At 40.8% G+C, this 14,673-nt stretch overlaps 1 protein-coding gene across 4 annotated transcripts in view; it reads right to left on the reverse strand.

The window, feature by feature from the left end:
- Nucleotides 1-14,673, reverse strand: part of ATP11A (ATPase phospholipid transporting 11A) — a 302,717-nt gene that overhangs the window by 63,310 nt on the left and 224,734 nt on the right. For all 4 annotated transcript variants that reach the window (XM_082245175.1, XM_082245178.1, XM_082245177.1 and 1 more), the window contains exons 19-21: nt 9,958-10,209; nt 4,100-4,274; nt 760-862 (exon numbers count right to left, since the gene is read on the reverse strand). In XM_082245175.1, the coding sequence (XP_082101301.1) occupies nt 760-862; nt 4,100-4,274; nt 9,958-10,209 (530 nt within the window). The remainder of the gene's footprint in view (nt 1-759; nt 863-4,099; nt 4,275-9,957; nt 10,210-14,673) is intronic.

Below are 14,673 nucleotides of genomic sequence, written 5' to 3' on the forward strand. Positions count from 1 at the left end.
GCTTCTGGAAGAATGGTCAAACATTCCCATAGACACATTCCTAAACCTCGAGGACAGCCTTCCCAGAAGAGTTGAAGCTGTTATAGCTGTAAAGGGTGGGCCAACTTAATATTGAACCCTATATATATACACAATTTCTACAAGATAAAATGGGCTCCCCTTTAACACTAGGTCCTAAACAATGCCTGCTAGGTCTTCCGACTGATCCTGATACCAATAAATTCCTAACAATATTAGGAATAAATATCTACATAGGGGCTGCCCATCCAAATACAATTACATTTGGGACCAATGGCTAGCACTCTCTAATACTTGTGTATGAATGGCTAATCTGGTCAACTGCAGATTTTAGATTACTTTACCCAATATCTTTTCTAATTTATCTACTTCAACCTGGGAATTGTGTCATAGTATATGGACAGGCACCTCCTCTTCTATTACTGTATTACTACCATAATTGTAATGCTATGTATTTGCAAGTGAATGCCTGCAACACAACACGCCTGTTTTATACATGCTGGGTGCACATGTCATGTATGCTCACATCACCCATCCCTTTTTATTTTATTACTTTCAATGGTCTGAAATCTCCTCATTTGGATATATATGTCTATTGAGAAGTATGTCAGATAAAGCCTTTTTTTACTTATTATGATTCTGTATATGCATTTGTTCCATTAAAAACGTTATTTTTCACAGTGAAAATGATATAATCCACACCAATATTTAGACTACACAGAACATATTTTCCAAACATACCAATGCCAACGTGTGCCTCAAGGATCATGCTGACATCATTTGCACCGTCTCCAATGGCCAGTGTAATTGGATGTTCTCTAGATGTCTTTATTAGTTTGACAATCTATAAAAGAATGAACAACTTTCTGATGAACTGGACTACACTTTTATGTCAATACATAAATAATCATTAATAATTTGATTTCCTGTAATGAGAATGCTATAAGATTCTAAATATACCTAGTCAGGACTGTAATAACTCATGCTCTTCTATGTGTATATGATTAATAATGCCTGCTAGTACAGGCTACACTTCACTTGTTACACATTAACCTGTTCTTAATGAACTGCCCAAAATCCAATCAGTAGGTGGCCCTGTCACCACCACTCTGACCCACATCTTTCTACTCCAAACCCTATTGCCAGGCAAACAGAGCCTGTATCCAAACAGATGTAGCCACTGTTTAGGTATTCTGACAACCAGTTGTCACAGCAAGAGATTCATCCACCTGCACTGTTTAATAAGGAAGGATAAATCTGTTAGATTTTTTTTTATTCAGCTCACAAGCTGGACATAAGAAATCTACAGGTGTATGCCCAGCCTAACTATCTCCTTTAAAATGCATTGTTGCAGCTTTCCTGCTGTCTGTATAAAGAGATTGTATTCAACTAATCACATAACTGGAAGGGAAAAAAGAGATAGTATACATATCACACAAGCAGTTTAGAGCATTGAGACCTGCATTAAATCTTGGTGTGTGTATGTATATATATATATATATATATATATATACATAAACATACACACATACATATACATACACACACACACACACACACACACACACACACACACACACACACACACACTGTATATGCACAGTACTCACATTTATACAGAGGTTATAAAAGAATGAAGAAAGTGGTGCTTCTCTGTTTCACCCGACTACCCTACATACTAGCTTATATGTACTGCATGTGTCTTATGATATACAGAGAGTAAAATAATTATTGAACACGTCACCATTTTTCTAGGTAAATATATTTCTAACGGTACCATTGACATGAAATTTTCACCACGTCAGTAACAACCTATGCAACCCATACATACAAAGAAGCCAAAACTAATAAATTCAGAAATTAAGTTACCGTATGTGTAATAAAATGGAATGACATAGGGGAAAAGTATTGCACAAATGAAGAAAGGGAGGTGCAAAAAGCCACAGAAAGCCAAGTAACCAGCTGAAATCTATCTATTTGCCCCTTGTCAGTGCAAATTAATATCAACTGGTTCAGTTTCAACTGATGGCTATTAAAAAGGAGTCTAATTTCCAAGGTGTCACACAAGAAATATCTTATGATTGGCAAAAGCACAGAGCTCTCTCAAAACCCATGCAACCTTATTGTTGCAAAACATACTGATGGCATTGGTTACAGAAGAATTTCTATACGTCTAAATGTTCCAGTGAGCACTGTTGGAACCATAATACGGAAGTGGAAAGAACATAATTTCACCATAAGCTGCCTACGACCATGTGCTGCTTGCAAGATTTCTGACAGAGGAGAGGAAAACATCATCAGAAATGTTGTCTAAGAACCAAGCACACCCTGTGGAGAGTTTCAGAAAGGAATTAGCAAGTACAATTAATTCAAAGTAAACAATAAGTAATACTTATAAGTAATAAGTAATACTCTCAACCGCCATGGCCTGTATGCACGTTTACCACACAAGACTCAATTGCTGAAGAAAAAGCATGTTGAAGCTCATTTAGCCTGTGAAATTCTGTGAGAATATAGTCTGGTCAGATGAGACCTTGTTTGGAAATCCTATAGCACTGCACATCACCCCAAAAACACCATGCCAACAGGGAAGTTTGGAGGTGGGAACATCATAGTGTGGGACTGTTTTCAGCATACGGTACTGGCAAACTTCATGTCATCGAAGGAAGGATGAATGGAAAAATGTACCAAGACATGCTTGATAAATATCTGCTGCCATCTACTAAGATGATGAAGATGAAACGAGGGTGGACATTTCAGCAAGAAAATGATCTCAAACACAAAGCCATGGAAACTCTTAATTGGTTTCAAAGAAAGAAAATAAAGCTGCTAGAATGGCCCAGCCAATCACCTAATCACCTGACTTGAATCCAATGAAAAAATGATGGAAAGAACTAAAGATCAGAGTTCATAGAAGAGGCCCACAGAACCTTCACGATTTGAAGACTGTGTGGAAGAATGGGCCAAAATCACACCTGAGCAATGCAAGTTACTCCATACAGGAGGCATCTTGAAGCTGTCATTACCAACAAAGGATTTTGTACGAAGTATTCAACAAATTTCAGTTAGCGTGTTCAACACTTTTTCCCTGTGTCATTCCATGTTATTACACATAACTTAATTTCTGAACTTATTTGTTTTGGTTTCTTTGTATGTATGGATTGCATGGGATTTACCTAGAAAATGGTAATGTGTTCAATACATTTTTTAACCACTTTATACTGGTAAAAGATAATTCTTATGCATTGCAGTATAAAATAAATCCACAACAGAACAATTAGTTACCAAATTGGCAACATACCAAGGTTTTCTCCTTCAAGGTACCTGTGCTTATTTGTGGTGGAAATTCAAAACAAAGTTTGGTAAAAGAAATTTAGATATGCAAGATGTGTTATCTAAGTACATTTGACTATGGGTGATTGTTCAGTACATACAGTACCTTTACCATCTCAGAAACTTCTGACCTTCTGAGACTGTGCACTGGGACTGGTGCACAAAAATAATAAAAAAAATAGTGAGAGGCAATTCTGTGGGCAAGAACCCTTTTTGTGAACTGGCAAGAAGAAAATTGACTAGATTTGATAAAGGCTGACAAGGAAAGGAAGACATTTTCTGAATAGAGGAGTTAAAGAGCAAACTTACAGCAACTGAGCCAGAAAAATAAATGGAATGTGGTATAATGATGAAGATTTTTAGCATCCCCAGCAATCTCCTCTGGACAATGTATACTTAGAATTATAGGTAACTAATATGGACCCAGCAGCACTTTTGCTGTATCTACAGTATATTGTCTCTGAATATTTGCATAGCTACACTAAAATGTAGTCAGCTCATATTTGCAAATTGAAATACTACAGCACAAATAAGAAATGCGTATGAAGACCATAAAATTTAAAGCAGAAAAAAACCCCAAAAACAACAGTGTATACATTTATTTGATCAGGGTAAAAGTATCCTATCCTGTACATTGGGAACCTAGCTGTTCTGACAGTTTGAAAACCAAATGCCTTGATAACAGTGTGCTGACTCACGGTGAAGAAGTTTAATTTTTTGGAAAATGAATAACTCGAAGAGTCGGTACCTGTGCCTTTTGCAAAGGGGCCATCCGGCAACACAGAACAGCACTGCAGTTCCTGCAGATGTCGAGGAAAACCTCTCTGTAGTTTGTAGAGCTCCCATCTTCTCTAGGTTTCATTATTAATGAAAGTGCGGCTCCATCAATAATTAAACCATAATCTTGGAAATCAGTTGAAAACCTATACCACGTTGAAGAAAAAAGAAATAAAAGGCATCAGGTACTGCAGCTGTCTGCTCCAAGTCATTTACTTAATGGAAACAAGAACTGTATATCCGGTCTAGGAGGCCCAGCAGATGGTTGGGCACTTGGGTTGATTATAAGACAAAGATTGTAAAACAATGAGACCTGCAGTGATACTTCTTATTAACGTTCATGGCTATATTTAAAGATTAATGGGAGATGCTTCTAATTATCTATCCAGTTGTATGGCCTGTTAGAGACTAAAGCCTAGTACACACAATCAGAAAATCGTACGAAAAATACCACATTCGAAGCGATTGTACGATAATCTGATTGTTAATACACAGCTTTAGAGAGACGATCAGGACAGGTTTTGTATAATTATCCAATTGGACAAGCACCAGATCATATGATTTTCATTCAATCAGTACAGTTTTAATCCAAAAATACTATAAAGATACAATGCAATATATCACTTCTGAATTTTTAATCTGTTGAATCTGTTGAACGAGAGTAACCTCTTCATTTTCTATGCAATGTAGCATGCAAAAAAAAGAAACGAACAATTATCCGTCGGACAATCTCATCGTGTATACCAGGCTTAAGTGGCCTGGAGCTCTGAGTTCAGTTTCCTCCAGGGACATTATCTCAACAGACATTGTATGTTTTTCCTGTGTTTTCATTGGTTTCTTTCAAGTGGTCTGGTTTTGTCATACAATCCAAGAACATACTAGTGGGCAAATTGGATGCCAACTAAACTGGTCTGTGTGTGGGTGTATCAGTATCTGCTTGACTAAAATATAAGGAGATTAGGGAAAGGACTGATGTGAACACTTTGCTAAGTACTAGGCAAATGAATAAAGTGCACATAAATAGGATGCAAAATTTTAGAAGTACAATCCAATGTGTGGATGACTTGTGCATTTTATAGTTAACAACTTGAAACAGTATAACTAAACAAAAAATGTTGAGGATCTAAAATGAATGAAAAAACCCTCAAACTGAATCAGTGCATAGCACAGTAAATCATTTTAAGAGAAGGAGGTATTTAGATAACATATCTCAAAATAAGAGGATTAGCAATCACTCCAGGACATTGGGCAGAGGCAAGCAAATAAATCCCTCTATGCCCCAATACCAAAGTACACATTTAGATTCACTACCAGTGGATATACTATGAACACTGTATACTAATATTATAGAGCCAATGATCCAAAACTGCATACAGCTGTTCCAGACCATCATACACTTGGCCACCATCAGTGCAGTGTATGAAAACCATGGCTTCCGCAGTTAAGAATTGGAACAATACTCAAATGTAAATGTACATGATTGGTATATACTACCAGATTAAGACATGTTACATAATATAATATCTGCATTTGCATTCCTGACAATGTGTTAGCGATAATCTACATCTACAGCAAATTGATCAACGTACTTGAAAAAACCTTCCTGGCACAGCACTAACTGTCCTTCAGTAAAAATGTGTTTTACAGGGTAAAAAAAAGGTAATAATAGACCCGCCTACAGTAAGGAAAAAAAAAAAATTATATATATATATATATATATATATATATATCAGAGGTGTTATTGGACTTGCGTGACCTAAACACAAAAGAGCCTGCATTCTATACAGTGGGTACGGAAAGTATTCAGACCCCCTTAAATTTTTCACTCTTTGTTATATTGCAGCCATTTGCTAAAATCATTTAAGTTCATTCTTCTTCCTCATGAATGTACACATAGCACCACATACTGACAGAAAAACAGAATTGTTGACATTGTTGCAGATTTATTAAAAAAGAAAAACTGAAATATATCACATGGTCCTAAGTATTCAGACCCTTTGCTCAGTATTTAGTAGAAGCCCCCTTTTGATCTAATACAGCCAGGAGTCTTTTTGGGAAAGATGCAACAAGTCTTTCACACCTGGATTTGGGGATCCTCTGCCATTCCTCCTTGCAGATCCTCTCCAGTTCTGTCAGGTTGGATGGTAAACGTTATTGGACTGCCATTTTTAGGTCTCTCCAGAGATGCTCAATTGGGTTTAAGTCAGGGCTCTGGCTGGGCCATTCAAGAACAGTCACGGAGTTGTTGTGAAGCCACTCCTTCGTTATTTTAGCTGTGTGCTTAGGGTCATTGTCTTGTTGGAAGGTAAACCTTCGGCCCAGTCTGAGGTCCAGAGCACTCTGGAGAAGGTTTTCGTCCAGGATATCCCTGTACTTGGCCGCATTCATCTTTCCCTCGATTGCAACCAGTCGTCCTGTCCCTGCAGCTGAAAAACACCCCCACAGCATGATGCTGCCACCACCATGCTTCACTGTTGGGACTGTATTGGACAGGTGATGAGCAGTGCCTGGTTTTCTCCACACATACCGCTTAGAATTAAGGCCAAAAAGTTCTATTTTGGTCTCATCAGACCAGAGAATCTTTTTTCTCACCATCTTGGAGTCCTTCAGGTGTTTTTTTAGCAAACTCCATGCGGGCTTTCATGTGTCTTACACTGAGGAGAGGCTTCCGTCGGGCCACTCGGCCATAAAGCCCCGACTGGTGGAGGGCTGCAGTGATGGTTGACTTTCTACAACTTTCTCCCATCTCCTGACTGCATCTCTGGAGCTCAGCCACAGTGATCTTTGGGTTCTTCTTTACCTCTCTCACCAAGGCTCTTCTCCCCCGATAGCTCAGTTTGGCCGGACGGCCAGCTCTAGGAAGGCTTCCGTCGGGCCACTCGGCCATAAAGCCCCGACTGGTGGAGGGCTGCAGTGATGGTTGACTTTCTACAACTTTCTCCCATCTCCTGACTGCATCTCTGGAGCTCAGCCACAGTGATCTTTGGGTTCTTCTTTACCTCTCTCACCAAGGCTCTTCTCCCCCGATAGCTCAGTTTGGCCGGACGGCCAGCTCTAGGAAGGGCTCTGGTCGTCCCAAACGTCTTCCATTTGAGGATTATGGAGGCCACTGTGCTCTTAGGAACCTTAAGTGCAGCAGAAATCTTTTTGTAACCTTGGCCAGATCTGTGCCTTGCCACAATTCTGTCTCTGAGTTCTTCAGGCAGTTCCTTTGACCTCATGATTCTCATTTGCTCTGACATGCATTGTGATCTGGAAGGTCTTATATAGACAGGTGTGTGGCTTTCCTAATCAAGTCCAATCAGTATAATCAAACACAGCTGGACTCAAATGAAGGTGTAGAACCATCTCAAGGATGATCAGAAGAAATGGAAAGCACCTGAGTTAAATATATGAGTGTCACAGCAAAGGGTCTGAATACTTAGGAACATGTGATATTTCAGTTTTTCTTTTTTAATAAATCTGCAACAATGTCAACAATTCTGTGTTTTTCTGTCAGTATGGGGTGCTATGTGTACATTCATGAGGAAGAAGAATGAACTTAAATGATTTTAGCAAATGGCTGCAATATAACAAAGAGTGAAAAATTTAAGGGGGTCTGAATACTTTCCGTACCCACTGTACATATACAGCTGATAATATCTGTCAGCGTGACGTGATCTCCAGTAAAGAAATTGTTCTCAAATGCTTCCATGAGGTCTCTTAAGCTCTTCTTACATGACTCATGGGTCTCACCTAAATCATACATCATCAGCTAAAAATGAGAGTAGCATTGTACAATCTAAAGCTTGGTACACTCTACTATCAGTTCAGGACTGGTACACACTATATTTTCTCAGGTTGGAGCCGCTGTACCAACGATCCGACATTAGTACAGCAATCTCCCTGCTGAGCTGTTGTGTTTGGACAGGGGGACCGCCGGGGAACCCCCCCCCCCTGGCAGAACACTCCAGTCAACGTTCTCAGTCATTGGCTAAGAGCGCTGGTCGGGAGGCAGTTGGCTGCTGGCTTCTGATGGACAGGGTGCCATACATATGGGCTGAATGTCAGCTGGCATTCAGGCATTCAGCCTGTGTGTCTGGGGCTTAACTGTACAATCTCTTTACAAACTCATTTGGGACTGTACAACAGCAATGTACTGCAAGGGCCTAATAAAATCAAGCTATTCAATTTAAAACCAGTCAGGAAAGAACTTACTGTACATAGATATTGGTAAATGTAAAGATTTCACTTTGTACCATATGGCAAGCTTCAGATAATGGTGTAACTATGCTGGCCTAGGACTGTACATACCAGTGATATGTTATATTTTCAGTGGTTAGGCTGTAGTTACAGGAATGCAGCCATTAGTGATTTATAGTACAACTGATACAATGTACAATAGAAAGATGTTTCCAAATACATTTATTAGTATGTTTAGGAAAATAGAATTTGTTGTGCGTTGTTATTTTTGAGTAGGGAAGAGTTAGAAGCGGTCAGATTTTTTCTGCGAACATTGTCCCCACAAGGTAGATTCACCCTTTGTTCTGGTGATCATTGTTGCTGAGACAGAAAGTGATGGGGAATACCAAATTTTACATCTGTCATCAGAACAAGAGGCAAGGGTAAATCTTGCAATGGGGACACTCCTTGGAGACCACTGTCTACGAAGGGGCTTTTCCTTTACTTCAGGTAGACTTCCTCTAACTTCCTATTGGATCTCTAGCACAGAATGTTAAGGGAAATCTTCCCAATGGGACAAAGACAGAAAACAATAAACTGAACCTTTCCTGCTCTATTGAAAACCTCTAAAGAAAAGTTTTGGTAAAACATATACTTTAATGGGCCAGATTTGGGGGTTCTGTGCTTACATACTCCTGTTAACAAACCTGGGCTCCATAGTTTACAAGGCTTAAAGCGGTACCTTTCCCCCCCCCCCCCGCAAGACAATGCCATAATGTGCTAGTATGCAGAACGAAGCACTCCTACGGAGTGCTGTCACGGCTGACAGGGCGTCCATCTTCACCCGATGCGCATGGGAGTCACTGTTTACAGCAGGCATGTCCAACCTGCGGCCCGGGGGCCACATGCGGCCCGGAACCCCAGGCAATGCGGTCCACTGCCCCCTGACAATTTTTTTTTTGCTGGGGAGGAAGGAACTTGGGCCGGGGGCATGGCCACAGCGGCTTCCAACTAACGTAGGCAGAGGCTGCCTCAGAGGGGAAGGGGGGGGGGGATGTGAGCATGTTCAGTGTTTCTGACTCCTACCACCATGACCCCTTTAAATCACTGAAGTGGTCATGGTGGTTAGAGTGTTCCTTTATTCTCTCTCAGGAGAAGTAAACCTCTGTATACTGATTCCATTTAATTTGATCATCCTCTAGTTGTGTTAAATTAGTGCGGGGGGTGCAGCCGCGCAAGAAGGGCGCAGCGGCATTTTATTAATTATATACCTTAACTATATTATAGATTTTATATGCGGCCCGAGAAAATTTCTCTACACTAAATGTGGCCCAGAGAAGCCAAAAGGTTGGACACCCATGGTTTACAGCACAGACCTTTGAAGGAACAGCACGGTATGCCGTTCCTTCAGAGCGCATGCGTCGGTGATGTCACCGGCTGCTGCTCTGTGGAATATCTCCTAAATGGTGCACATTTAGGAGATATTTATTTTACCTACAGGTAAGCTTTATGGTAAGCTTACCGGTAGGTAAAAATTGCATACATGACTTTACCACCACTTTAATAAAAACCCTCATAGGTATAGCACTCTTCACAGTCTAAAAACTCTGCTCTCAAGCAAAGTTTCTGGTAGATTGCTATTTTACCAAACTTGAGTCTTTCACATACCCTGAGAAATTGTCTCTCGGTAAGCTCTCGCTGTGCCTCAGGACCGTTTTGCTTAACTCAAACAGTACATCATGTAAACTTTGTTCCTCAATCTTCTTTGTTGTGAGCTCCAGCAGCTGTGTGTTTCTCCTGAACAGTTTGCAGGCATAACAAGTGGCAGCAGCAGTCTCCATTTTGTCTCCAGTGAGAACCCACACTTTAATGCCAGCTTTCTGTAAAGATTCAATGGTATCTGCTGCTTTTTCCTGCAGTCTGGGACAAAAAGACAAAAAAAAAATGATTTTCGAATCATTCACCAATTCTACTATTGCACTATGCTTATATTATAATCTAACACTGGCAATTGCTCCAAATGTATAGAATTATCTGGAAGTAATCTTCCAGCCATGTTTCCTAGTATATCTATTATTAATCCAGTTATGGATGATTATTTACTATTGTGGATACTTTAATGTTGCACCCACACATCTGCACTAATATGCATTGTACAGTATATCTTTACAGTTTTGGGTGGAGAGAGAACCTGGTGTGTTCCAACTGTTTTATAAAGTTATACTCGCATGAAGATCTTCTGCCAAGCTCCTCACCTTGATATTGTCATTGTGTTGGAAATGTCCTTATTCAAGTGTTTTTAAAGTCCAACTCCAGTCAAACTTTTTTTTATTTATTTTTTATCAGAGTCATGAAGGGTTAGAACCTCTGAAAGGACCACTTTAAAGTGTATTTCCATGTTTGCAGCCAAATTGGGATAACGCATACTTTATATTGTTACATGTTCCCATTCACATAGCATAACTTAAAAAAAATAAACGCTACCTATATTTTAAGTCTTTTTTGCACACTAAAGAATCTTACTTAGCTTTCTCTTCTATGTAAAGCTAAGGAGGTGCTTTGGGAAGTTACATTTACCATTATTAACCCTATCTGTACTGTGCTTGCCAATTTCATTATCAGTTGTAAGCTAGATTTGCCTGTTCTAACAAAACAGTTATAGATTTGAAGGAGTAGGTTCTGCATGGTATGTTAATGCACTTTAAAAAAAATGGTCACTGTCTGCCCCTTATCTTCACATTGTCCTCTATTCAAGAAAACAGAAGATTGCTCATAGTGTCCAATAGATGTAGCACCCTCCTAGGTAGGTGCTAGGCAAATGCATAGAGTGGCTCTTTCTGCTTATCAGGAGAGCCTGATTTGTCAGTTTGGCCTGTCACATGGTCTCAGGTGTGATTTATTGGGTCTTAGGGAGTCTCCCCACTGTATCCATAAGGGAGCATGTTGGACAGTGGAGGAAACCTAACCAATAGCACACCAGGGTTTATGACTGTCCCAGTGGGCGGGCATTGATGCAATGCATCCTGGGATCGGGAATAAATCCAGAGGGGGGATGTGACAGGGTGTCTTTTGGCTGGAGCAATGTCCCAGGAGGAGGTGGAGGGCTGTCTCTCCTCCTGCAGAGTGAGGAAGGTGGTCCAGGTGGTTGGCCTAGGGACCAGGAGTGGAGCTGGGCTGCAGAGGATCCAGTGTGCTGACCAGTGGACCTGTTGGGCAGAAGACTTTAGGAAAAACAGTATTGTGAGTACTAAGGGATCTGCCTAGGGGTCTGCCTGAGAGAGGGGACCACTCCAGAGAAGTCAGAGGATCAAGGAGCCAGCTCACTCAGAGTGTTACAGTAAAGGGGGTGCCAAGTAGTTAAACCCTGAAGTTAGGGATAAAGAGGGCGTCAGGAAGGGCCCTCAAGTTGTTCAGCAGTACAGTTTACCTCAGAGTACAGCTTGCCTCAGGATAGAGTTTACCTCAGGAAGCTTAAATCGGAGTTCCAGCCACAGAATCGTTTTTTTTTTTTTTTTTTAATATCCCCCAAACAGTGACCCTAAGACCTCTATACATCCGCTAATCCTGTTTCATACATTGTAATAATATGTTTGCAAGCATGAAATCTTACTTTATAAAAATTCTTGTGAGCGCCGTCATCTTTGTCCTGGATCGCCGAGTCCATTGTGGGGAAATGCCTGCCCTGCTTCCTGGTTGTAGTGGGCGGAGGCCGGTGAATCCAGCGCGAAATCTCGCGCATGCCCAGTACTATGTACTGTGGAGTACTGTCCGCCTAACATCGCAACATTTCCTGTTTGGAAATCATGCGATGAGAGGAGCGGACGGCCGCCTTCGTCACCGCGCATTGCATCCTGGGAGCCACGAGTAAGAGCTCCCAGGACGCATTGCGGGACAGGAAGTGATGGCGCGGGCCGCGGAAGGAGGAAGTGGATGGTAAGGTGAGTATATTATCCTCTCTAAAAAGGTAAGTAAAAAAATAAAAATGCTGGGAATATCCAATTCGGGCTCAGGAAAGGATAAGGAAGCAGATGCCATAATATCGGCAGGCATGATTTTAGGGCTGGAACTCCGCTTTAAGCAAAACCTTTCACAGCCAAGGTCAAAGTGAAGCTGCGGCCTAGCCGTGACTAGCTCAATTTCAGCGTTACTCAGCGTCATTCAGCATTAACCAGCATTTATTCAAGTCGTCCCTGTCTATTGTGCACAGTTATATTCAGTTGGAGTATCCCACTCATCCCTTCTCCTATCCAAGTTCCAAATAAAATGTAAAAATCAAAGATACTGGACTGATTCTTGTCTGAGGTAAAACACTTGGGAAAATGTTAGACTGTTCTATTGTTGCTAATGGTAACTCAGGGGAACCCGTAACCAGCAGCTCCCTTGGGAGTAGTGCTACATACACAAACCTGCTCCAATGAAATGACTGAAAAAGTAAAGCCGGCCATAAACGGCCGGTTCCTGCTGGGCCAGATTCAAACCATGAATGGGCAGGCTGAATGTACCCAAGTTGAGCGATCAATCAACTTGAGTACAACCAGCCAGCTGGATTTTACATGTGATTATCGCTACTGACTGTTATAGCTGCTAGCAATAATCACTGTCTTCTCCTGGTGCAGATGGCTAAGCCTCACCCCCCCCCCTCCTCCCACCAGGGGGACCACAATGGCTGCATGAGAGGGATTCACCCCTGGCTGTGTTGATGGGGGAATCGATCCATGACCATCTCAAGAGATGTTTTTTAAACTATGTTAAGGTATGCTGTGTGAATGGGAACACAAAAAACATATAGTGAGGGTTTCTCAAATTTGGATGCATATGTGCAGAAAGCTTGGAGTTTAAATGATAATCTTTACTGGCTAACTCAAGTTATTAAGGATGCAAGATTTAGGGATAACTAAAAGCACTTCATAAGGCTTTATACATAGAGGTATGATATCTGATGAAAGTTTGCATCTTTTTTTAAGTTAACTAATAAAGGGTATCCCTTGAATTCCAAACGTTCTACATTATCAATGGCTAACATGGTATAATATTCTACAACTGCAAATGTGGAAATACACTTTAGGCTCATGCAAGTCCACTCACCTCTTAGGCCTCAAGCTATCGATCAGGCATTCCTACCACCACTTTTTTGTTTTGACACAATAGGAACGGGACAGATCTTTTGCCAGGCTTCATTTGTAGTCCACATTGGGGAGATTTACCCTAACATTTCAGGACAGAAAGTTATGCCAAATTTCTCCAATGGGCATAGAGACTACCAAACAATTTTTCCAGTAAAATAGGGAAGGGTTAGAACCTCTGTCAGGTCAGTAATACCCTATGTGTCCAATAACAACCACTCCTCTCAGTTTTTTTTGTCCTGCTGTCACAGTGGCAGTAAACTGAAATTTCCCTTAAGAGGGTATATAAAATCATGATTGAAGGATTAACTTTTTATAAGTCTACTCAAACTAAAAAAATTGTTTGGCTGGTGTTCAACTTTAAGTTAACATATAAATTTGACAGGCAGAGAAACAGAATAGGAATGCCAGATGACATTCAGATTGACATCTCTTCTAAGCTGCGTTCTGGAGGTGGGGATAAGTGCATACGGGTTCCTGTACACAAGTTTCAGATCTGCATTTAAGATCAGTCTGACATCACTTTGAGGTCAGTTGAGGACACAATGCAGAAGCACAGACTTGTGTGGAGGAATTAAAACAAGGCAACACAATGCATGGCAAAAACAGTAGTGTACACAGATTCACAAGATCCATAGCAGATCTCTAACTACGCATTCCACATTTATCATGCTTCAGAACCTGTGTACACTAGTCCTAAACCAGGCTTTCTAATCATCTACTCAAAGCTTATTGAATGATCCCTTCTAGATTGTAAGCTCTAATGAGCAGGGCCCTCTGATTCCTCCTGTATTGTAACTGTACTGTCTGCCCTAAGGTTTTAAAGCGCTGCACAAACTACTGGCACTATATAAATCCTGTATGATAATAATGATAAAGATTAGGGCTTACATTTACAGGCATTTGTTGGCATCTCAGCTGCTTTTTTTTTTCTATACAAAAGTCAATGTGAATATAAAAGCAACTCAAAGTGGCTCAAAACAACTCAGAAGTAGCTTGAAGGCTAATGAAAGGATCTCACAAACAAGTCAGGGCCACCTAATAGTATATGGTGCATGACCTGCTTCTGAGTCAGAATCCTGTGTACAGGAGCCCTAAGGCTTCATGCAGACTGGGTGTTTGCTTTTCTCCTCTGAACGCCAGAACTCCTAGCAGGAGACAAACTGTTTAAAAAAGGCACCTAAAGCCACATATTGCACCTGTCCAAGTGTTTGAGCATTGACTGATACCATTGGCCAGAATATTATTTTATTTTGGCCAT

The sequence above is a fragment of the Pelophylax lessonae genome (genome assembly GCF_965119305.1).
Source record: "Pelophylax lessonae genome assembly, chromosome: 2".
In the NCBI taxonomy this organism is placed as follows: domain Eukaryota; kingdom Metazoa; phylum Chordata; class Amphibia; order Anura; family Ranidae; genus Pelophylax; species Pelophylax lessonae.